We start from the raw sequence: 25307 nt of genomic DNA, 5'->3' as shown, positions 1-25307 counted from the left end.
TTTCTTCCTGTTTGTATTTGATACTCACGCTGCATGTTTTGGCCTTTGACTCAGGAACTCTCTGGTGGAAAAAAAGGAGGGAAATTTTTATCTAAGTATGTTCTTGTTTTCAGACAATGCTTCCTTCAGAGGTTCCTTCCTAAGCTCAAAGACTGTGATTCTGCTCATTGCAATTATGATGCAGTGGCATTGCCTTCACTGCAGCTCTGGAGTGGAGAAAGGACACAACTTTTGGGTTGACTTTTAAAGAAGGAAGGTAGTAAAAAATGCCAATTAAGCTGGTTTTGAGAGCCATGTATATTATTACAGAAGACTTCCAAATATACAGCTTTTAATTAAATTTGTATACAAGGATAGCTTTATAGCTCTCAGGTAGAACACAAGACCTCCCAGTCTCACATACATTATGCTAGCAATTGTGTCAACAACCTCCAGCTGTACCATTCCTGTATGGCAGGAGTCCTCACCTGAGTTAGGGGGATAAGGCACTGCTACAGAAGCTGATGCTATTTAGTGCTTGTTTCTGACTGCTGTCTTCCTCTTCCCCTGCAGGATATTGTAGTCAGGCAACTATAAAGTAAGCTGTATGTAGGTACAGCTCCTGGGAATGCAGGAGCTAGTTCTGATGGTGATCTAAGCCACTTTCAATAATTTGATGCCTGCCCTGCAAAGCAGCCCAATACTGTGTGGACTCTTCTTTCCTGCAGCTATGGAAGATTCAGTGGAATGAAAGGTACTTTTATAACTACGTTCTTTAAAAATAGGAGATGGGGACTATTGGTGTCTGTTTACCAGGAAATGGCTAAATATTGCAGCCTACTGTTTTAAGCAAGGCAGCTTGATTTTGCTCTTGCTTGGTGTCTACTTCAACCTCTCAATTCAGTTATGATTCCACTGGATACCTCTGTGGGTGGAAGAAAACAGGCATACTGAGAAGAGTTTGTGTGTTTTTCTGTTTCTTCTTTTCAAATACATAAAAGTGTGCAAGCAGTTTAAAGCCTAGGTTTTGGACTCAGAAAGAGCAGGAAGCAGGGCATGGTCAGGCTCTTAAAAAAAAGACACTGCTTTCACCTAAACTATAAAAACCACAAAGCTTTTACTATTGATCATATAACTGCTTTTCAGCATTCAATACAAGAGTTCTACATTTTTAGATGCTATTATTTTGAAGGGGGAGAAATAGTATCATTCGAGGAGAGCAGGTCTTAACAGATGTCTTACTAATAATTCTCTTGCCTCAGATGAAGGGCTTGGACCAGTGACCTCTAGAGATCCTTTCTAATTTAAATTCTGTGAAATAAATAAGCTTAAGACTTACACAACAAACAGGTCAGTTGAAAGTCAGATCACCATATCACACTCAATGATAAAAGAAACTAATGGAACAAGCACAAACAATTTCTAGTCTTGAGGAAGAATCCTTCAGAAGTCCAGAACTTGCTAGTATAAAACATTTCATATGTGAATGCAGTAAGTTTAAACTGCAGTAAACACTTTTTAGATACCTTTAATAATTTGGCAGAAGTTAGAAGCTGCAACATTGGCCCCCATTGATACATACTCTTTTTTCCTTCTTTTATAAACAGTGCAGGTAAATTAGTACAGCCTGTGTGCACTCCATGGTGAGGAAGAAAGCATCTTCCATTTAGGAATAAAGCTCTGCTATCAGTAACCAAATAACTCAAATTGCAGGCCAGCAGGAACAAAGAGCGGGTATCTCTTTATGTAATCTAAAGCAAGGGTGTTTTGAATTCTCCAAGTGATGGCACAAAGGCTATAGGCTGAAGCAGAGGCAGCGATAAGTATGTGCAGATCCTCCCTGGCCTTGAGAAAATGGCAGGGATTCAGTGAACAGCTAAGGATCTCTGGTCATAACCTCACAGTCATGAAGAGGGGAAGTGAACTCAGCTGTGAAGGAGCTACATTCCTTTCCTATTAAGTCAGTGTCACTCATTCCTGGGAGATTTTTACAAGGTTGTTAGATTAAATCCCATGGAAAAGAATGAACCTGAACTGCTCCAGACAGGAGCTCAACATTACCCTTAACACAGGCAAAGGTGATGCTGATTTGGGAATAATTCTTCTGACATCTAATCTTTAAGAATGGTAGCATAACAAATGAGACAAGATCTTCTACATACCTTTAAGAAAAAAATATTTATTTATAAAAATACACTGGGATCAGTTTGAGAAGTGTGGCAATAAATACAGTTCAAGGAAGAAAAAAAGCATTTCTACATGGATATATTATGGCACAATAAAAGGTAAATGCACCATCAATCATGAGACTTTTGTTGGCTCAAGACTTTGTACAAGCTCCCTTTTTAGTAAGACAACTATTTCTAAGTTTGGTCAGTGTTGATAATGGAATGAATACACAATCACAAATGTATGCTTATGTCTAATGCAAGACTTACCATTAGCAAACAATACCTTAGAAACATAGCAATGATATTTAAATCACTAATGGGATATCTTAAACTTAATTGGCAAAGACCACATGTAACTTTAAGCATGAAATTCTTTTATCTCCTCTGGAGAACAGAAAAGCTGTAAATATGTAAAATGAAGACTTAACATGGTATGTAAATACCTACTTATGTAGAGACTGTGAGAATGCATAGCTCCTTATTAAACAACCTGGCTGTACGAGAGCACTCCCCCTTTCACAGTATTCCTTTTACTTCATATGCAGTTATTGTTTATGCTGTAGACTACAACTGTTACAGCACTAAAGGCAACTAGACAGGGAAAGGGCAGAGAAAGGAAAAAGGAATGTATGTAAGGCAGTATTTCTTTAGGTACATTAAGCGTAGTGTGTAGGAAAGACAAGTAACAATTCCACAAGGCTAGTTTCGTTTTTACTGAATAAAATAATGGACTAATACTGAACTTTTGATGCAAAGCTAATAATCAATGCCCTGGTCACTGTACTGGCCATGGTAATCTCTTTGATAGTCATCTTGGTACTCTCCGTGATAATCATCTGGGTATTCTGCCTGATAATCGCTATCGCTGATTTCTGACCCATTAGTTCCTGTTCCTTGGCTGCCGTTGTGAATGACGGGTTCTGTCGGTGCAGCACAGTACTTGGGGTCATACACTTGCCGTCCAAGCCCATACACACTCATTCCCTTCTGTGAAGCTACTTTGTTGGTACCCATTTGTAATGAAATAGTTGAGTTATCCACAGGTTGCAATATGTGCTTCTGATCGTAGATGTCTCTCCTGGTACCTGGTGCCAGCATACCAGCCTAAGAAAACAGGATTGAAGAGGTTCAGTAAGAAGGTCAAGAGCTGTGATTACTAGATTTACAATTTTAACTACTACACCTTACTGTAAGTGCTAGAAAGTAGGAAGTGAAGTATAACAAAACAGCACAACAGCATGCGCTCACTAGTAGCTAACTCACAGAAAAAAGTCCTTGCAGAAAGCTTCAATTTATGTTCCTCTTTGGAAAGAATATACTAAGTACTGTGACTAAGGTGGTGCCTGGAAGCAATTTCTTCTTTGCCTCTCTCTAGTTAGTAACTTGAAATGAAGTTACTGTTTTCTTCTGGTATAACACTGCCAGCGCCAGAAATTCTAGAAACACCAAGTCATTTTTATGCCTGAAGACATTCAGTACAGAACACACTGGTTAATGATAAGAAATTCAAGTTCTTCAATTACTGCATAAAAGCACAGCTGAACTGTCCCCACTTGCTGCTGCCTGTTAGACTTTGGTGCTGTGTGCCGCTTGCAGATTGTCCTGTGCCACTGGCTCTCCCTGGCTGAGAGCTGTGTCCCTGTGCAAGGGCCACACACCGTCCTGCTTACCTGACTGGCTCCTTTGTTAGTGCCCATCTGTAGGCTAATCGTCGTCTGGTCAAATGGCTTATCAGTTTGCATTTTTGGGTCATAGAGATGTCTTCTAGTTCCATAAGCAGTCATGCCTGCCTGACTGGCACACTTGTTGGTGCCCATCTTTATTGGGGGGAAGGAAGAGGTGGACAGAAAAAATGATTTTTATTTGTACATTAAGCATAGTCTAAGTAAACAAATATGGCTGGTAACTGTAAAGTAATTTCAGTGCATGCTTTCCTCATGTAGCTTGACCACTACCTTAACAAATTACCCTTTCTCCTTACTGAGTTTCAAAAGGAAAAATAAAGGCAGCTGTCATTTCAATGACTGGCATGTGCCCAACTGCATTGCAATTGGAATGGATGTATGCCTCAAAATGTAATAAGTAACTTTTACCTTTGATGGTAGTGACTCCTTTATGCTGCCACAACTTCTCTAACACAGGAATTTTTAAGATTTTATTTTGGTTTTTATGACTAATAAGGAAAGTGGAGAGAAAAAAAGTTTCTACCATACAAGGAGCTTTAGCTATCCAAAAACTCCTGCTTTAAAACCACTTTAAAAGACAGAGATGACGCTCCTAATATTAGCTGTTCATTTTCTCCTTATCACTCTTATAGCAAATTTAAAACAAACAAGTTAATCTTCCAGGGAGTCACTTGAACTTATAAAGCCAATCAACTGCTTACAAGATTTAAAACCTCATTCCTCCTTCCATGACAAGAATATATTGTAATTCTGCAGCTGGTTTTGCACAAACAATGTATCAGTTAATCAAAACAACAAAGTTGTTCTCAAATGTAACAAATTAATTGCAAATCTGAATTTCCTACTTACCTGCAGGCCAATTACACTTTGACCAGCTTTTAGTTTTCCTGCATCAAAACTTCGTGCTTGTTTCTCTGCATATTTGACACCAATATCAATTGTAGTATGAAAACCTTTAGTTTTTGCCTATTTAAGGAGACGGAAAATAGAGTATTCAGTGTTTGAAGTATGTTTTCTATTACTGGAACACTGACTTTACGGCCCTCACCCTGGGCTCTCAAATGATGCTATAAGCAAGTCTGTCTCTATGACAGACTGTGTGTTTGGGCTGAGAGAAAGTAATATTTCCCCATGCCATTTGAAGATGGCAATCCACATGCAGTCAGAAGGATATTCTGCAGGGATTAGTGTTCTCCTGTGAGCCTCCCCTGTTTTGTGTATGCACATCACCTCCAGAACAAGGCCACCTGCAATCAGGAACACTCAGTCTGAACTCCAAGCCTTCCCTGGGGCTGTGGTAGCTCACAGCCCACTGAAGTGCAACCTCTGTGCACCATCTCAGACTCTCAGTACTGTCTGTCCTCTCCTGACAGGCTGTATGCTGTTTTCTGTATTTACATTGGTTGTAAGGGTGCATCTAGACTGGCATGTGGATCTGTGCCAACTCCAGGGGTACAAATACTTACCAGACCTGCTAATGCCACTAGAGTGGTCTGTACTTGAGTCATATTTCCATTTTCAAAAAGATCATTTGCTTCAAAAATATCATGTGGCTTCATGCCGTAGACTTGGATAGCTTTGATAAAATTCCCAATGTTCTCCAGCTAAACAGAAACAAAAAAAGCCAGTTTTCTACTCAGTGTTTCAAATCAGAAACTAAGTAATTTTAAAGCTTTCTGGTGTTGGTTTGTTTGCTTGTTTTACACAAGTTCTTTGCCTTGTGCAAACTCAACAAAATAGTTGGCATGGTTAAGTGACTGGTGGGAAGTCTGGGATTATTTTTTGTTAGTTTTAATACTGATTTCAGAAACCAGACTAAGGGGTTATCCAGCCTAGCATCTCTCCATCAGTGAGTATTATATACTTTGTTGGAGTGGGCTTTGATAAGAAAACTTGTCTCAACTGTGTGTCCCTTCCAAGAGAAATTCTAATCTAAAATCTGCTTCAAATTGGAAAATTTGACATAGCGGCCATGCTATTTGACTTCAGCCACTGATAATTTTGAATAAAATAAAAACAGAACTATGTGGACAGTAAGAAGATTTAACTTGGACTGAGGACAAATAAGCTTTGGCGTTTATTAGCACTATGCCCTGTAGAAATTGGAAAGCAATATGGAATACAAGGAGTAAGGACTGAATCTCATCTTTCCTTCTGAAGTCTTAAGATGTATTAAATTTTTTTTTAAAAAAAAGATCCTCTGCCAGATTTAGAAGTGTTCAATGCAAAGGAAACAAGGAGGCTGACATAAAAGTATTAAGCAAGACTCAGCAACAGCAAAGGCAGTCAACTCTAGGTAGCAACCCTTCCAAGGCTGTTCTAAATGCATGTTGCATCCTCTCCAGATGCTTTCTCAGGAGGACACTTCATACAGCAATGTCTAGGTACAAGCAAGCTGTTGAACTAACACCTTGCAGCACTGCCTGGATAGAAAACTCATTTGTGATTTAATAAAAAGTAAACAGCTTTTTTTTGGAAAAAGCCTTGGAAAAGGCCTTGGAAAAAGGCCTTGCTATAGGGCTCAAAGTTCTTCTTCCATCTGACACCTCACTGAACAGCTAAAGCACTGCTGTTAAATACTCAGCTGCCACTGATGAGCCATCTCAGCCATAGCTGCTTTCTGTTAAACACTTTATGAGTGCAGAATCCTCAGCTGTCGGATATGTACCATATGCAAACCTGGTGCTACTAAGATGTACCATATTCACAGCAAATTTGTTAATACAGAACAAAAGAATTGTTTGGGGGTTGAAGGGGTTAGAGGTGTAGTTCTGGGTTTGGTTTTTTTTTCGTTTTACCTGGTGCCAATTTAGTTTTGATTGATTAATTTTCTTCACTGATCCTGGCTGCAGCTTATTTATAAGCCTGGGGAGGTGAAAAAGAGGGAAATGCTTAAACAGTAAATCTCATCCTTATACCATCTGTGCAGGCATTATATAATACTTTCACTCATGCTTTATTAGTTGCATTAGTTTCATCAAAATGGTTAATTTTTTGGTTTATACAGAGAGCCTAGCTCAGATCTCAGGTCTAACAAGTATAATAGACTGTAAGAATTTTTGTGTGCCATTTGATTATGATAGAAATGAGCTTCACCATTAAATTTAGAAACACTTAGAAATCTTTTGCTGAAATATAAAGGAGTTTTAAGTTTTCATTTTTACCACAGTTTCAAAGAAGTGTCCCACCATACAGTCAGCTATCTTTGACTGTTATTATTGGTGTGTTTTGAAGGGGAACCTTCAGAAAGTCCCTTCTTATTTCCTCAAAAGCAGAAAACTCCTAAAAATAAGGTTACTTAATAAATGCTTACTCGCATAAGATTATGCCATCTTTTAATCCCAGTTGAAAATTTGCACCAATACTCAGCCCTGTAACCTCTTCTATCCAGTTACGCAGATCTTCTTCTATCTGGGGGTCATATTTCAAGGCAATCTGTAACACAAGCAATTATAAAGTTACTTCAGGAGAGAAATCTCCAACTCTTTTCCCCTTCTCCCCCCAAAATCCATTTCAGAGTGTGCTATAGCAGTTATGCAGTAACTTTACTGCTGGATTTTTAAACTGTATTTTATGCGTCAGAGTACAGATGAAAGTACTTCAACTGTAATGTCCATGGCTTTACTAAAAGTCTATTTGCAAAAGGCACTTTGAAGCATGTAGCACTCTTTCTAGGGTAAGAACTGCTGGTGCTCATGAACAGTCTTTTGACAGCTGCAGAGGAATGACTTTTTTTTGAAAAAATATTCGATTCAAGTTGAACTTTGGCAAGAAGTAAAAAGGGGAAATAGTGTGTTATGAACACAAGAATTCTGAATTGCCATATCATCAGTACTACTGCTCACATGTAGATTTCTACAGGGGAAATTTTATATAATAGATTTGAAGCTGAAGATTATGGTGCCTTTGGTTTTATAGCTAGTTTATGATTAATGGAGATGACCTATTAAGTTTTCCCATGTTGCTACGCCATTAAGAGTTATCTTGCTAGGGATTCTGGGGATTCTGTCTGTCTTTGTTTAATTTTAACCTCTGTTATGCCTGCTATTTCTCTTTTCTTTGACCTTGCTGTGGAAGACTGATGGAATAAACTGTGATCTCATATTTTAATTGCAAAGAAAGAAAACTTGCAATACTCTTTGAAGTAAAAGGCATGAAGCAGAGGCCCAGAGTTGTTAGCAAGGTGATTTAAAAACACCTTTTCCAGATGTTTAGACTTCACTACTCTGTGTGTCCATTTATGCTTCAGTCACTAGAAATCAATCCATGTGAAATGAATGCTTAAAACCAGTGAACTTCGACAACGCTGGCTGCCAACAGCGTCTGTGTTCCTCCACTCTGCCCTTTGTTCCCTTCTCCTGAACAAAGCAAAAAGCAGCTCAAACTTCCTTCAGCCTAAACCCATCACCTTTGCAGTACTTTTCAATGTTGGTGAGTTGGACAAAAGGGATTCTATCACTGGAAGCAACACAACTTGTTTTGTTCGCAGAAAAAGTAATCTGAGCACAGGATTGTGTGGGATAAATAACCTCCACTAGTGCAGAGATTGGCAACACTTTCCCACCTTCATTAGTTGTCCCGCACGGGTCAGTGAGCAAGGTGGGTGCGAGGGAGCTGCCATGAGAAACCTGACAGGCAAGCACAGAATGTACTTGCAGTGTTTCTAACTCATGGAAAATCAGCTCAGCTACACCAGTTGCTTACAAATTCCTAACAGGAGACTCATGTAAAGCCATTCACATTCACATCGAAATGTAAATTTCAGACTTTTTACATATAGTCTTAAGACTTCAGCCCAGGAAGGACAGCCATCAGCAGCTGCAGGAGATTATAATTCCAACCTATCTGAATTACTTGGAGAGAAGCAATTGCTACATTTTGGCTAGCATTTGTAATCCCTGACTCCAAACTGACCAAGCTAAAAATTACAGTACTCTGTTCTCTATTTTTCTTCTAAGGAGAATGGAAAATTCCTGTATCTCTGGCTTTACTTCAAAAACTTAGCCTGAGTAATACTTATTTTCCTTAGACTATTTGTAATAGTAGTGCTATGGTGCCTTAGTTACAGATCAGCATAGTAATCATCATACAGATGAGCATACTCATCCCTACATTCAGATCATAATTAAGATGTAAAATTTTGTGCAGTATTCTGCACAAGATGACAAGGAAAATTACCTTTTTTTTTTTTATCACCCCTTTTGGATATTAGATAGCTAAGATAAGAAGCAGACTAGAAAAGCCAACTGAAGTTCACAGCTTCATAGAGGACATCGCTGTTGTTTTTTCTCTTTTCAGTCAGTAAATATGGAAGCCAATAAGAGTAAGAACCCTAAAGACTTCTGCAAGTGTGGCTATTTTAATCTTTCTTGGCAAGCATATAAAAGAAAAGGAAAAATTTTCCTCATTTAATACTAAGTGCATTCCATATGTGAGATTACAACTGAACTGAATATTAAATTGCTGCCTCCATTGCTTGGGGAACTTAGAAGTAATCAGATGGAATTTTATCACTTCTGAAAAGTATTTACTTCATGTTGGAGTACTTTACCATGTGTTCAAATCTTGAGTTTTTCAAGAGGCTTTAACTTGTTTTGGGGTATCACTACAGTGGTTATCTAGAGATAGAAAGTAAAAAATGCTTATATGTGGGAGGAGACTTGTCTTATTGTCACTAAAAGCATTACTATTAAATCTGCTAGTTTTTGGAATTGTCTTCACCTACTGTGTAGTTTGACTTAAACATGGTAACATTTTTTGTTCTATGTTTTGAGCTGGTGGGAAACCAGGTTACAAAAAGTAAAAATGGGTGTTAATTTCTTTGCAAATTATACTCAATCTACCTGAAAAGCTAGGGATGTGAAAATTTTAGAATCAGGTTTCAAACGTGTGAGAAGAAGGGGTTAAAAACAGGAAGAGTGACAGGTCAGGTACTACCAGAAGCAAGGCATTATGCTTGCTCTGAATTCTTAGCTCTTCTACTCCCAGTGGCACAACTAGAAGTTATGTAACACTAAGTTAGTGAATATTTCATATTTTCCACATGTGTATATCAGAGTTGTTCCAGTTTTCCTTTGATTGCTATCTACGGGGTGGAGCTGGAAGCTTCGATATAAATGTAAAAAATTACGTCTTTTTCCACTACTACTTGTCAACGTGCCAACATTTGATCCTTTATAAATACTGAACTTTCACAGAAGAGACTTAAGTCTTAGAAGTCTACAGAAAAAGAAAACATTGTCTACTGAAGATGAAAGCAGTAGCTAAGTAGCTTCATTCAAAGTACCATCAGTGCCATGAAAAAAAGCTACAGTTTCAGAATACTGTAGAAATTATTCAATTTTAGCAACGGATATAAAGATTTTATAGAAGTTTAAAATAAGATAGCAGGAAGCCAACTACTAATTTCTTTACTGTCTTCTGACAAATGCTGAGAGATATATGAAGTTGTAAATGCTAGTCTTTTTGTTGATGTTTCAGAGATACACATTAAATAGTTAGAAATATCTTTGACAGGAAACTAATGTTTATAAGAGTGGTCAAAATTATAGGTGATTCAAGGTTGTGGACGGAAAATCCTAGGTGTTACTTGCCTATTACAAACCGATATACATACATTTATGCCAATGTATGCCTCAGGCTAGAATCCTTGGGTTAAATTTGATTCCTCTGGCAAATTCACATCTGATTCTCACACCTAGTTCTGTTCAGGTAGGACTTTCCTGTTTGGGACCTTTTACAGTGTAAAAACCCTCCCTCCCTCTGTAGTACAAGAACAGCAATCATCACTGTTTTTATCAAGCATAAGAATTCCTGGAAACAAGTAAAGTTATGTTGGCCAATTTTAATGATCTGTCTGTATCCCTTGAAGTTACTCAGTGTGCCTGTAGCATGTTAAGTTTGAGTGATGATGTTAAACAGGATTTCACACCATAACTGATAGCATATGGACTTTCAGTTGTCCTTTTATACTAATCTTTTCCAAATTACACAGTACACACTGTACAGTAAGGGCTACATGTATGCCAAATCTCCAGTTTAAGAGTTCAGCTGTCCATATTGCTGCTACTCTGGAAAAACAGCGTAACAGTATCTCAAGAAAGAGTTTAAGCACACTCACTGCTTTTTACACTGGGAGTAACAAACAGAAAACTTAATAAGTTAAAAAGCAGGTAAAAAAGATAAAACTTTCAAGGTTGCACATCATGTCATATCAGCTTGCACTTCTTAGTTCTGATGAAATTTTTGACTAAAGCTTTAGGCTTTCTCCTCCCAGCAGGGGTCAAAAGTTTAAAGTGCAGCATGCTAAATTTAAAGTACTAGTAGGCATTTGAATAAAACTGCTCTCTAATCATGAGTTTTAACAATAAAAGCATGTGCTTGTCAAAGTGCATCAACAACTCTATCGTGGGAACTGCATTTGTCAACAAAACCTAAGATTTATATACCTATAAAAGTGTAGCAAAGTAGGTTGTATGCTGTGGTTTTCCAAGGTAAATAAAGTACAAGGCCATGTACAGTAAGAGAAATAACCAGGACTTTACTCCAAGATAGCATAGGAAGAGGTTACATATATACTTTTTCACCAAAGTGAACAGAAAAATAGATAAAGCTCTAAGTTTTGGATGTTAACATTCTTCACTGGGAGAAATTTGGTATGGCCCATATTTTTGTTTAAAGTGACACAAAATTACTAGCTTTTAAATTAAAAAAAAAAAGTGGAGAAAGGTTACTGAACTTCTAATAATTAGAGGAGCATATTCATCTTGTACTGAATTTAATCCATGTTTAGCCAGGGGTTTTAATATTTCACATTTAGATCATAAACTACTGAAAGCAAATAAAGATAACAAATGGAAAACTCCAGGTTTTAAGACCTAAGGTTGTACAGTTTTAACTTTAAACAGCAATTTGGTCCTATATCAACTTTTCAATGTTTATTAATTTGGAACTATCTGAGTGAAACTGAATTTCTGTGGTTTTAGTGCTGAGTACAAACATCCTTTGCATTGAAATAAGTACTACCCTGAGCAGTGATTTGTCCTGCTGAGGCCAAAGATACCAATGCTGAAACTTCTTTATTGTTTGCCTGGCTCTAGTTTGTGAAGAGATCTTTTTGCTCCCCCTTTTAAGGCTTTATGGTAGTATGGGGAAAGATGAAAGCATAATTCTCTCCTGGTATTAAGGCAGAAGCTCAGAAGTGGGAGTCAGGCAGACCACAGCTAGTCCCAAATTATTCTCCAAAATTCCTGTTCCTCACCTGCTGTTCCAGAACACAGTTCTGAATCTCACATCTAAATTATACATGGCAAAACACCTGGGACAAGAAAAGTGTTAAGAAATTACTAGCTATGGGAATGACCAAGAAAGAGTCACAGAACAGTACATTCTTCGCATAAGCAGGGAGAAGGATTTTCTGATTTTTTTAATTATACAACCAAGTTAAAACTTTCTGGTTAAAATTCTATGGTGTAAATAGGTTAAATATCTGATCTTCAGCTGCAGAGGTGACAGAGAGTGGCAATGACACAATCACTGGGTATTTAATCATAGAGTAAATAATTAGCATACCCTCTCAGTTGAGACAGAGAACCTAAGACAGAGGGAAAATACAAGGGTTTGATTTTTACTGAAAGTGGGTAAGAAGAGGGAATGACAGGGTACCAAGATGATTGTCAAGTGAAGCTTCTTGCCACATGAGCTATCAATCCAATGACCTTTCACCTAAGGACAAATTAAAATCCCCTGTTAATTTCATGTATGTTGACCTGGACTGCATGCAAAACAAATGTCAGAGGAGGTATATTTGTCCCCAAGAAACCCAAAGGTAAAGGGAATGCAAAAATCCAGGTGAAAACTGAAAGCCACCATTCAGTATTTTAACATGCATTTTTTTCTGTCATTATGGACTGTTGTACAAAAAGGCAGAGAACACTCTGTGTTAACATTAATATTGAAAGATCTCACTATATCCCCCTGTGCTACTTAGCACAAAAATTTTACAGCTGTATCCATTTTGCTTAATATTCAATGGTATTTTTTTGTTATGTGTAGCATAACTGATACCTTGCCAACATCTCACTGTTTTCTCTGTAAATCAAAATTTAGGCTACAATCCTTAAAGAAGGGATGGATGAGCATCCATCCAAAATTCCTGGCATTCTTCCCATAGGCACCAGTTTAAACTCTGTGAAGTAAGAACAAGCCATGCCTCAAAGTTTCCAAGTCATCTTACAAGTACAGATACCTGTAGCCATGCAAGGCGTTTGTTGCCAGATCGGCCGGCTGGAAGAACTAAGTGTTCTACTTCCTGGCTGTCCAGTAAGACTTTGTGACAGCTTGCAAACTATTCAAGAAGCAAATGCTACCATCTCTTCTCCCAGAGTGCACTAACAACTTGGACATACATCTGCCCTTGGACTGAATGCCGGTTCCCTCTCATTCTTGGCAGCTGCGCTACTGCAACGTCTTCACCCATTCAAGACTGTTCCCCATTTTCCTTGCACTTCTTATTCTTATCATGTCTTGTCATAGCCACAGTTTTCTGGCTTGTAAGTCAAATTCTCCTTAGTCATCAGCTTCCACTGTCAACTGAAGTATCTTCCAGTTATGACACCATACATTATACTTCTTGGTATCGAGTTCTTTTGCACTATTTATTTAGTCTGTATATTGCTGAACTACTTAAATTTCTTCATAGAACACAGTTTCAGTAGTAGTCACTACCTACTATTTTAAATCGTTGTTTTCATTCAAAAAAACAGTGGGATATGAAATTTCTTCTCAGCTAAAATCTAACTTCATGCACAAAAGCCTGTTATTCCCTGATGGGAACTGAATCCTCCTTGCTTTGAAATGTGCCCCTAGTATGACTGATATGACACAGCAAATCTGGGCAGGCTCTGACATCACTCGCAGTGATGTCTTCTGAAACAACATGCTGAGTGCTGCATGGAAAATACTGGTAGTCTGCCATACTGACAGACAACAGTGATGCCTAGTTAAACTTGTTCTGAGGGGGGAAGAAAAAAAATTCTCACAGAACAATCTGGTGCATAAACAGAAAAAAAATTCCAAAGCATCTGAAAACAATTCAGTTTTTCTAGTAGTAACCCAGGAAGCGTCTCCTGAGACAACTACTGTAACTCTAGTGGAACAGTAGTTTTCAAAGCCTAGGCAGAGCCTGCAAACAGAAACAGTACCATCAATGATCACTTGATCTTTCTCAGAATACTTTTCTAATCTATTGCTACCGCAGAAATTCAGGAAATTATATATTCTTTCAAGTTTACTTATTTTTCTCCCCAATAGAATGGCTTTTAAAATATGTAATTTCACAAGCAAACTGTATGGTGACTCTGTAGCCCTTCCCCAAGGCCCAACTGTGTTGCCAAGTCTTCCAAATTCACCTTCCAAATAGGACCACAAAATCTGATTATTTCAGTCTGAGTCTCTCCATACCTTTTTTCTTCTCTTCTAACCATCTTCTCTTACCAAAACCAGAGGAATTAAGTTTTACTGCAGCAAGCAGCTAACTGGTAACTCAAACGCACCTCTCAAAACAGCTGGCTAAAGAAAGCTGATGTCTCTTGCTGCACATTTTCCAAAAAACGTTCCTCAAAATGCACATTCTTTCTTCCTCTCCAGCAAAGACAGAGTCCATGCTGCATTTTCTCAGCACTTTTCCCAAAGGTAAACCTCAAGACTCTGCTCTTGTTGCTCCTCTTGCCCCCACACAGTAAGCTGAGACACTTGACTGCTTGCTGCCAAGTGTGATCCCAGGCACGGGCTCAACTGGAAAATGAACCAGATGACATGGCAGGTCCTGAGGTAACAGGCATTTCCCAGTTGATAATGCTCAATGTTTCCCACTGGCTGCACTGATACTACTTGGCTGCCTGTAAGCCAGTGCCAGTTTAATTCTGTGAACTCACATTAGCTGAACAGGCTTAGAGGTGCCTGGGATAAGTATCCATAAAGAAAACACAGGTTTCTCTCATTCTTACCAGCACTTCCATCCTTGCACATAATGATTCAATCTGGCTTTTTTTTTTTTTGTAATTTAGGTTGAAAGATGTGATTTGAGAGTTTCCTTAGCTGCTTCTAGATAGCAAGGTCTGCCTAAATTTATATTTCAAAAAAGTAGTAAATAAAAATCTTTCAGTTCACAAATAGCACATTTTTCTGGTTAAGGTAATTTTCCCCATAGCCAGTTTTCTTAGCAGAAGCACGAGAAATAGAGATTTTATAACCTAAGCTTTAGAAGACCTTGCCTACCAGCTGCTTCAGCTAGCTTTACTGCTAGCAAAAATATTGGAAGAATGAACTTGGCACAAAAAATAATAACCTGCTGCTCCTGGCCTTCCACCTCACCCTCTCCCTTCCCATGTATATCTCTGACCAGTTAAAGTTCAGTAAGTGACGTACAAGGTTGATTATAAACCAGAAAACATCCAAAAATATTTCGGTATGGCCACCCAGACAAATTGTGCTTTAACCACATAGAAAGTGTTATAACGATATTTTAAAAAATAGGTGATGACCATAAACACGTTGGAAAATGTTTACTTAATTTTCTAGTAATATTCATCTTAAAGACCTACCATGGAAATGTAGAAGATTACTGAAGAAAGTCTAAGAAAAGTAAGACAGAGTGACAAAATTTATGATTAGATGAACTTGTAGCTCAACTTTTTATTTAACAAAAATGTAGTTTTAGTAATGTACAAATCAAGCCATAAGCCTGCTACGCTGAAATTTATGAGTACAGAAGAAAGTACTACTGTGAAAGAAGGAAAGACAGTCAAACTCCTACGCAAGGGGTTCTGATTCAACACCCTGTAGGAACTTCCAAATCAACACTTTTCAGCAATTAAGCATGAGCAGAAAGAACAGCTGGCACTGCTGGGGGTAGGTAGGGCATCTAAAACTCAGGCAAGTTGTGGTCTCATTATACTGCACACTTGAATTGACAGTAGGTTTGAAATACCCAAGCAGCAGAAAGTGTGGGCAATGCTGTGCTGCAAATGACTGCCAGAGATCTCAAGCCTCAATTATTAAGGTTCCATTATTCTTCTGTACAACAAAATGCTTGGTACCAGTACTTTACCTCTGATATTTAATCTCACAGTGTTGGTTTTTTTTATTAAAACTTGCTAGACTCTTTCAAGCAGAAGTAGCTTTCCATACCACAAACATTTTCATACCATCATTTATTAATGATAAAGGCTGCTGTTAAGATAGATCATAATAAAAAAGCATTAGTCTTTATTTTCTTAATAAGTTACTTGTAGTTTTTACTACAAGTTACATGTATGAGGCATGATTAATACAGCGAAGTCAGCAAGGTAAGGGAACAGCTTCTTGCAAAATTAAGCAAAAAACATTTAGTCTTTGAACACTACATAAGTGCCTGAACTACATATTTCTTGTTGACTTAACACTGTATTGACTTTCAGATACGATATACAGCAGAACTTCAAATTGATCCCCCATAGGTTTATGAAGTTAACCAAAGCAGTAGCAGCTCAGGCTGGTCAGGCAGTGGGAATCTCAACAGGAGTGGCAGTGCAGGTACTGCTCCAACACATCCTTCTGCTTGGTGTGTACTGGCCTGGGCTCAGACTCACGTTAAGCATGGACAGAACACAGAATGAAAATGTTCTGGGTCCGTATTAACAGAGAGGTAGGAGTTGCCTTTCACCATCAACATTTAAATATAACCAAATCCCTTCCCAAATGCATGTGTATATTATGTCTTACCTTTTTATGTGAAGGCTTCTAGTATTTAGTCAACTGATTAGGGACAACAGAAAAATACTTTTCAATTAAATTAGTGTTCCTGATTTTGCTTGAATAAGATAACGCTCTCGGTCTATAAATAAGAGGCTGTAGTAGTGGAAATATCAACAGGAAAGCACTATAACAGGAGAACTTTGTTAGGAGAAAAGCAAAGTAAGGTTTTTTCAGTAGTAATGTCTATTTTTATCATGGCACAAGCCATGGCACAAATATGCAAAGCAGGGCAGCAAGATTTCTTGAGAATTCATCTATAATTCAGCCAGCTAGGATTTGCAATAGAAAAGATTCCACCTCCATGCAAGCATTTCAGAACAGCAAGGAAGTGCAGAAATATTTAGTTTTTGCCCAAATCTAGGAAAATACTCGTTGTTCAGGTTCTGCAGGGTGTACGCACAAGCCACATGCAGTTTCACTTCACTATACCTCTTAAGGATTACTCTGTAATCAAAAGGTTGTCTGCCTAAATAAAATCCTCAAGAAAAATCGCGTGTACCCCAGAGGACAGGGTCAATTCTTGGACGGGAAGCAGCAAAGGTACTGAATGGTCAAAGTCTGGTTTCCAGGAGCGAGCAAGTATCAGTGACTGGAGCAAGTTCAGCCTCCCAAGGCTTAAAGCATGCTTGGTCCTGCTGCTGGGACCAGGCACGGCATTTGGTGAGAGTCCAAACAGGGCACTAGACCGTGGCTGTGACAGCAGTAGTTCATGCCTCACTTCATGCCTCACTGTAATGGCCTTCTCTCACTGCCAGCTCCTCCAGCGTGACCAATGCCTTGGAGTCTTTGTAATTTATACATCCAGAATAGCATCCGCTTTGGGTAAGAGCTGGTTTTATATAAGCAACAAGAAGTCTAATTATGTCTCCCCTCCAGATATCTACTAAACGCTGCATTGGCTTGAGGAGGAGGAGAAAGAAAAAAAAAAAAAGAGAGAGAGAGAGAAAAAAATAGTTATTGCGGCTTTTTTTGTTTTGTTAGGTTTTTTAACAGAAAAAATGCCCCAAACATAGAACCACCCACCTGAAGAAAGTCAAAACTGTTTTTGAGAAAAACACTGTAATTCAACTCCACTAAATAGAAACACCAACATAAGTTACTATGAGCCATTACTGCAAAACCAAAAGTATTTACTCAAAAGAGAGCATTTGCTGCTGAATATAGCTACACAAGTTAACAGTTGTTTAGAATCAGATACTTACAAAAAGCATTTTTAAGCAAAAGAGTCCCTCTTAAAGAAAAGAAAAAGGATTTTCACATGATCTCACTTAGAAAAAATCTGTTTCAAATTGCCCTACGTGTCCTGGCCTCAAGCCCGTTTTTACTGAAGGCCTTTCCTGTACAGTTCCATAGGGGATGGGAATCTCTACAAAGTTTGCCTTAAAAGGATGTGTCAGATGCCCAGTCTATACGGTGTTATGCAGCTACAGAAGCTAATAATTCTGAGTACAAAGAAGTTTCTATCTTTCATTTTCCAAGGCAAATTATAAACTATTTGGAGACAAGAAAAATCCTCCAAATTAATGTTCTGTCAAAAAAAGACAAGGTGAGACAAAAATCCATGATGTGCTTTGTCCCAAAAAAAATACATCCATCCAATTATCTTTTAAGGGTATTGACTCAGCAACCGGACTATAATAGTATTTTTCTCTAAATTTTAAACTAAATCAAACTCTAAAACCACACAAAGAGTACATTCATTTGTAAATTTTAAACAAGTAAGCACTACTGTAATGCAAATCACTATTTTCTGAGACTGCTAATCCTATTTAATTGTCATGACTGTCAAACTCTATTTGCTCTCTTCAGAAGTGTTCTAACATAGGAGGTATGAGCTTGCAAGAAAAGGATACAAGACTTGATACTTATACCCTTAAAAATTAACCTTAGCAAGTTTTATGATTTTGTGTCACCGGTATAAATTTTATTAATCCACCACAAAAAAAGGTCACTATAATACATTAATACACTAGAACATATGCAAAGCACTTTCTGTGCATGTATTATATTTAAAAGTGCAGAACTAAGGATAAACATAACCAAAGTTTTCGGGAAACATCCTTACTCTTCGTTTACTTAGGCCCCGTGCTTTGCTGGTGGCAGCACTAGCACTTTCTATCTGTGCTGTCCTCATACATCCACAGGAGTAGACTGGTCTAGTGCTCCACCTCTGCTCTGATGTTCATGAAGCAGCAGTAGCTAATCCCAGCTAGCTCATACCATTCATCCCTTCCTCCTAGAAAAAAGCGTGTAAGCCGAGAGACAGACCTGGCAATTACATCCCTCACTCAGGGCTTTTCACAGGGCAGCAACACATGCCTTGCAGGTCAAGTGTGGCTGTGCACTGCTCCAAGTGACAGTTCTGAGACACATGAGGCCTCCAAAAGACAACTGCCAGCTTTGTGACAATGTGTCAAAATCTACTGGGGATTTAAACCATTGGGCAAAAGAGACTAACTCCTGAGTCAGTGGTTTACAGCAACAACTGCCAGATGTCACTGGGACAGCCACTTTCACAGGTCTGTTTGATCTCATCTACTCAGGGGCTACTGACCAGTGACACTGAGTACAGGATACGTCTGCCTTGTGGGGTTGTGCAAGGGCTCCCCAAGGCGAGTCTCCATGTTTGTGGACTTTGGCAAGTGCACAGAACAGGCAATGTTTGGCTACGAACATGAGGCTTTAAACAAGTGGCGTGAGTGCCAATATCCAAGCTGCTGGCAAGAGAAGTGTTTCCAAGAAAAATTACTTGCTTCTGCTTCTTGTCAAAAGAGATGTATCATTGCTATGAACTAGCAACCCAATGCTCCATCAAATCAGTCTGTAACTGTTCGTGGGGCTACTTACTACTGCTGTAGTATTAATACTTCTATTGAAGTAGCAACAGAACTGGAAACCTGCTCCTGATCATGCCTAAGAGAGCAGACCTGTCCTGAGATGGTAACAGTGAAAGAGGAAAATTGATTAGACACATCAAGATAGAGCAGATACACTGAGATAGATAGTAAAGGATGAAGGTAAGTGGAAATACCGTAGTTAAGATTCTCCACTGCTGGAATACCTTCCTCCTTTAACAACAACAACAAAAAAATCTAACCAAAACATACAGCTATTGGTTAGCTATATGTTAATTTGCATTAATACTACTGCATTAATACCACTTCTGAGTCAACATGAGAACTCTTTACACATGGGATCTTACAGTAGGAGAATACAAATTAATAGGTTACTATAGCTCAAAAAACCCAGTGATTGATTGGGTTTCTTTAAAAAAAAATTTCCTCTGCAAAATTTCCAGCAAGAGGTTCAACTCATGTTTCAGCAGTTTCAGAAGTGCAAGAGGTTTCTGCCCAGAAAAGGAATACTCCATGATCTGGAAGTGGAGGGCAGCATGCAGCAGGACCGTTTTCTAGTACTTGTTGTTGAACCCAAGTTACTGAAATTTAATACTGTCAGTCAGGGTAAAACTAAGTATCAGAAAGAAGTAACCAGCAGGGATATTTTAAATAAGTTGAAGAATTCTCACAAATTGGTTACTGATACATTAAAAAAATGCATCCTAAGACTAACTGACAAAATAAAAGTTGTCATTGTTTATATCCCTAATGTGTTGTTAAGTGATACACGGAGTTATTGTGCCAAACATTGACTGACTGTAAGTTCAGCTATGGAATTATTCCACTGTCATATATATGTTTTGTGGACAGTTTTGCTGTTGAATTAATTATCAAAAATGTACCATTAAGTACTTTTCTCTTGTGTCAAATGCATTCTATGCATCTAGTTGGCAGTTTCTTGACTAAAACTATAGCAGAAGTTTTCACTCAGCATCTCATTTATCTCTGTGTATCGCAATTATAAAGGAGGACTGGGAACAGCCATTAAAAAACAGGATGCTTGAAGATTAACACGTTCAGGTTTCTGGAAGTTGACAAATATAAAAGATAAAGTTATGAACTGCAGATCTGTTACCAAAGCCTGCATCCAGCTAGAAAAAAATGTCACAGTTCTTTGGAAAAAATACAGGAATTGGACACAAAGAGAAAATTTTTAATGCTTTCCACAGTGAAACTGATGCTTACCTAGGAAGTGTTAACTTCAAGAGCTATGATCAGCTATCAGAAAACACAAATTAATTGGAACAAGCTGGTAGTTTAATGTTTTCTCTTACAAATTCTTCTGCCATTTCCTCTGGAATTCCCTCTTCAGTATGAATTTCTATTATATTTCTGACAGTACCAAAATATTAATTTTTAAATTTATTCCCTATGCAACAAAATGAAGATTTGTATAATGCAAATGGTCATGCAGGCTGATTGTATTTTAAATTAAACACCCGAATTTAATTCAAACCTTGTAAATAAAAGATATTACTTATTTAAAAGTTACAAAGATACCTTCGCACAAGAGAATGGGAGTGCAGAGATCATATACTGTCAGCTATGATGACAGAGGATCTCCTCCTCTGCTCTCAAAGTCTATGTTTTCATTGCCTTTATCAAATACAGTCTCAATTTTTATTATATAATTTCAGAAAACATTAATAGAAATGCATTTTATCAGCAGCAAACATTCTTACCTAAGAGTAATAAAATTGAGTGAGCAAATCTAAAGGTTTGTGAATAACCTGGAAGAAATATGGAAGGGTAAAACAAGGTATGAACAACTGCATTTTGAGATGGAAAAGGATATTATTTTGAAAGGAGGGGTAAGAAAGAGGAAGGAGAGGGCCTAATAGTTCAACTACAGGCAGCCAAAACTTACCTCACTATTAAATCACTAATTAAAAAATCTGAAAGTTAATGGTTCAAATCTGGTTCCCAGATAAAAACATTTATAAAGGAAAGTAATTTCTGGACAAAGCAATTAAATCTGTTTATTTGGTCTGTAGTAAGTAAAATACTGGAGAAGAATTTTCTCCTCAGCAGTTGCAAGAGGAACACAATATTCTTAAGTAGGACTGGTTAGTATTATTCACCACAGACACTTCAATTCTTTTTCATTAATCTGTATTTGCCCTCAAGAAGGAAAGCAGGAAGTACTACTGTCCTCCTGCACACTAGCAAAATAGGGAGATATTTTGTGTACAGGCTTCATTTGTCTAAAAGCCTTCTGTTTAAAAAGTTTGTTTCCCTTTCTCTTCCATCTTGCTCATGCTTGACCTTTCAGGGTGGCAGCTGCAGGGACAGGATAACTCACCTCAGTTACTCTGCTGTCTTTAAAAAATTTGGAAAATGGTACTGACTAGTGACAGCTTCCTGACACGGGGGTGACTTGGAAGGAAGGTCAGGGACATGGAATAATCAAATGCTATGCAAAATTTAACTCTCCGTACAAACCATATTTCTGTCCATCCTTACTTTCTTATGAAGATGAAACTGGCAGTGTATCAAATATAAGCGGAAGGAGAAGATAAATGCCTGCCCAATACAAATAACATTTCCATGGGAAAGGTGGAGTCACTAGGAAGCAATTGAATGAACTGGAACCTCTCTTTCTCCTGCCCAATGTTCCTGTTTGCTCCACACCTTATGCAGCAAGACAATGGAGCACAAATCAGACACAAATATAAAAACTAGTTTGTAGCTTTACCTAATTGCATCCTCATCTCATGCCATGCTAAACTCATGTACTGCAGAAACTCTCCCATTGCTCAAGAAGAAAATTATTTCTTGCCTGCAGAAGAACCATCCATTTCAATCAGCTTGCAGGGCTCCTCACTGAATATTTATTTTGGATCAAATATCTTCTGTGATCTCAAGTAAACAGGGAATCAGCTTCAAAGGGATTACACTAGTTTGACTACCTACACATTTCTCATGCAGACAAGTTTCCTTAGAGCTGGGAACCAGTACACAAATTCCACGCCTGCTTTGTAGGAATGAGGAAAACAGATCCATAACAGAGACCAGACACCATATTGGTGTGAACTAAGGTAAGGAGCAAAACAAGAGAAGGGTAGAGCCTCAAAAGGACAAGAAAAAAAAAAAAAGGGAAAAAAAAGCCCTAAACACCAAACTAAAAAAAAAAATATTTTAAGCTTAGAGATGGAATCTTGAATTTATCAATTAAATAAAATTCTTAAAAAGCATTTTGATATGTTGTATTCATCTATTCAAATACCATAGTAAACAAAAGGTCTCTCTGAACACTAATACAATGTCAAATGAGAAAATAAAGAATAAAAAACAAAACTGAGTGATTTTTTTTATCTAGTACAGCTGGACCCTCAGGCAGCATAGCTATGAACATGCCTGTTTTCTGCAGAAAAACACTATTTGGGGATTAGCAATGAAAATTTCAAACAAGGATATCTAACATTAACTGTTATTCAAGTTGGGAGGTACTACAGCTACTTACCAACACTACCCCAACACCACAATAAAAAGCCCCTAACACAGTATCTTGCACAAAGGCCAGTGTTTTAGAAAGCATGATTACAATCAGTAGCAAAGACTGACGCCCCAAAAGTGGGAAACTAGATGCTGCTCTTCAAATCTTCATGAGACAAAAGGATCTTCTGATCTTTAGAGAGACATTATTTGCTGATACTCTAGATTTATACAGAGAAACAGACACATGTATAATCACAGACACACGGAAGACACTAAATTAGAAGTACCCAATATACCTGTATATAACATAATTGCTTTGAAATTCGATCTCTTACAATAAAAGCAACATTCTAAAAGTTCAAACCTATACCTTTTCTGGAGTTTTTGTTGTTCATTGCAGTTTTTTTGTTTGCTTGTTATTTTGAAAGGAGACGAGTTCATTCATCTTTGGCACACTTGAATTACTTTCTATGGCGCTGCTGCACTGACATTTCCAAGGACTGCAGCAGAAGTCTACAAACAAGTAAACTGAAGCTGCCCCAGAACATCCATCCTTCTGTAATATTGGCATTAAAGAAAGCAGAGAAGGCGAATGAAACAACACTCAGCAGGATGAAGCAGAAGGCCCTTTGCATAAAGCCATGAAATACATCAGTTTCCAACCCTCTGTTAATGCATGGGCTTGGAACAGTTCCTCTCAGGAGGCCCTAAGGAAGCTGATGACAATAAGAAACTGAAAGAAAGAACAAAGACCTTCTTCCCATCTTGTCCCCATTAAGGGATCACCATTAAGGCTACATGAGTCTGTCAATATTTTTTAAAGTAGAAGAGCATCTACTTTCTTCCTAATTCACATGCAGTAATACACAACATATGTTTCAGTCTTCTTTTTAGGTGGTTATTTTTTCTTTTTTTTAGTGTAACGGTGTAGACAAATCACTAAGTTACATGCTGGAAGCAACTGCTCTGGAAGACATTTGGTTACATGATGTCATCAAACTTTGCAAGCAGAACCCACAACCATCCTGAGAAAGCCAGTAGAGAAATTATAATGTTTAAAGTTAACTACTTTTCTTTCTCCTCCCCTTTCTACTCAGCTACAAGTAAAACAGGATTTGGGGATTTGCTGAAGCCTGAAACCAGCCGTGTGTGAAACAACTGGTTATTAAATACCTCGTTTAAAATTTAAGCCTGTGAATAAAGACACTGAGCACCAACTTATCCCCGCTTGTTTAGCGGTGTCATTTTTATTGCAAAAGTCTTTCCTCTTATCAGGTAATCGTTCGCTGCAAGGTAACGGTCAATGTAACAGGACAACATCAGGCACCTTTTGTTCCACAATGAGAAAAACCTCGGCAAAGCCATGCGCAACCCCGGGGCCCGGCTGCTGTCAGCGCTGGCTTTTCTGCCCGTTCTAAACCACAGTGCCCGTCGCCGCGGCGGCCGCCGGGGCTCTCGGTGCCTCCGGGGCTCCCAGCGGGGCGCAGAGCTGCGGGACGCCGGGAGCCGGTCCCGCTCCGCGCTCCTTTGTGCGCCCCCGCGGGGCGGGGCGGGCGGGCGGACAATGCGCGTCTGTGCGGGGCCCGCGTCGATTGGCCGCGCCCGCCCGTGCCCGTGATGTCCCATGATGTCATGCGGGAGGAATGCGGCGGGCGGGAGGGCCGTGCATCGCCCCGCTCGGGGCACCGACTGCACCCCACCCAGCCCGGCCCAGCCGCGCCGGGCACCGCTGTCCCCCGCCGCTCCGCCGGCCTCCGCACGGCCCCGGAACGGCTGCGCGCCCCAGCGCCGCGCCCCGCGCGGTGCCGGCGGGAGGACAAGGGACGAGCGGGATGCCCCGTTCCGCGGCTGCCGGCACGGGCAGGTGCAGCCCCGGCAGCGGCGCGAAACGCGGGTCCACACGCGGGTCCGCCCAGCGCTGACAGCTCTGCAGCCTCCGCCGCGGCGGCGAGTTTCGGAGCGGGGCCGCGGAGGGCAGCGCTGTCCCGGGCCGGCGGCGGGAGCATCCCTGCGCGGAACCCGCCACCGACCGGGCGGGATCCCCGCCAGCAGCCGGAGGTGGCGAAGCCCCGCATTGCATCGCGTCGCGTCGCGCCTCGTCCCGTCCCGTCCCGTCCCGCCCCACCGTCCCGGCGCAGACAAAGCCCGGCCAGCCCCGCTCCGCCGCCCCCCGTACCTTGTTCTTGACCTCGGCGGAGAGCCCGTAGGAGGGCCCCTTGTTGAAGTGGGTCATGTCGGCGGTCTGCCGCGGTCTGGGGGCGCTGGTCGCGGGCGCTGGCGGCTCGGGGCTGATGCGAGAGTCCGCCCGCGGCCGCGGAAAGTTCTAGTCCCTCCCCCCCTAA

General features: G+C 39.5%; 1 protein-coding gene across 1 annotated transcript; it reads right to left on the bottom strand.

The window, feature by feature from the left end:
• Positions 1-2138: 2138 nt before the first annotated feature.
• Positions 2139-25296, bottom strand: CNN3 (calponin 3). The gene is made up of 7 exons (XM_027651678.1): positions 25142-25296; positions 7149-7270; positions 6634-6700; positions 5302-5439; positions 4685-4801; positions 3821-3967; positions 2139-3254 (listed from the first exon to the last, which is right to left on the bottom strand). The coding sequence occupies exons 1-7, from the start codon at positions 25196-25198 to the stop codon at positions 2907-2909; spliced, it is 996 nt and encodes a 331-aa protein (XP_027507479.1). The 5' UTR covers positions 25199-25296; the 3' UTR covers positions 2139-2906.
• Between the last annotated feature and the right edge of the window lie 11 nt (positions 25297-25307).

Source organism: Corapipo altera, unplaced genomic scaffold (assembly GCF_003945725.1).
Source record: "Corapipo altera isolate COAL_440 unplaced genomic scaffold, ASM394572v1 57, whole genome shotgun sequence".
NCBI classification, from domain to species: domain Eukaryota; kingdom Metazoa; phylum Chordata; class Aves; order Passeriformes; family Pipridae; genus Corapipo; species Corapipo altera.
This window is presented reverse-complemented; position numbering and strand designations above follow the sequence as displayed.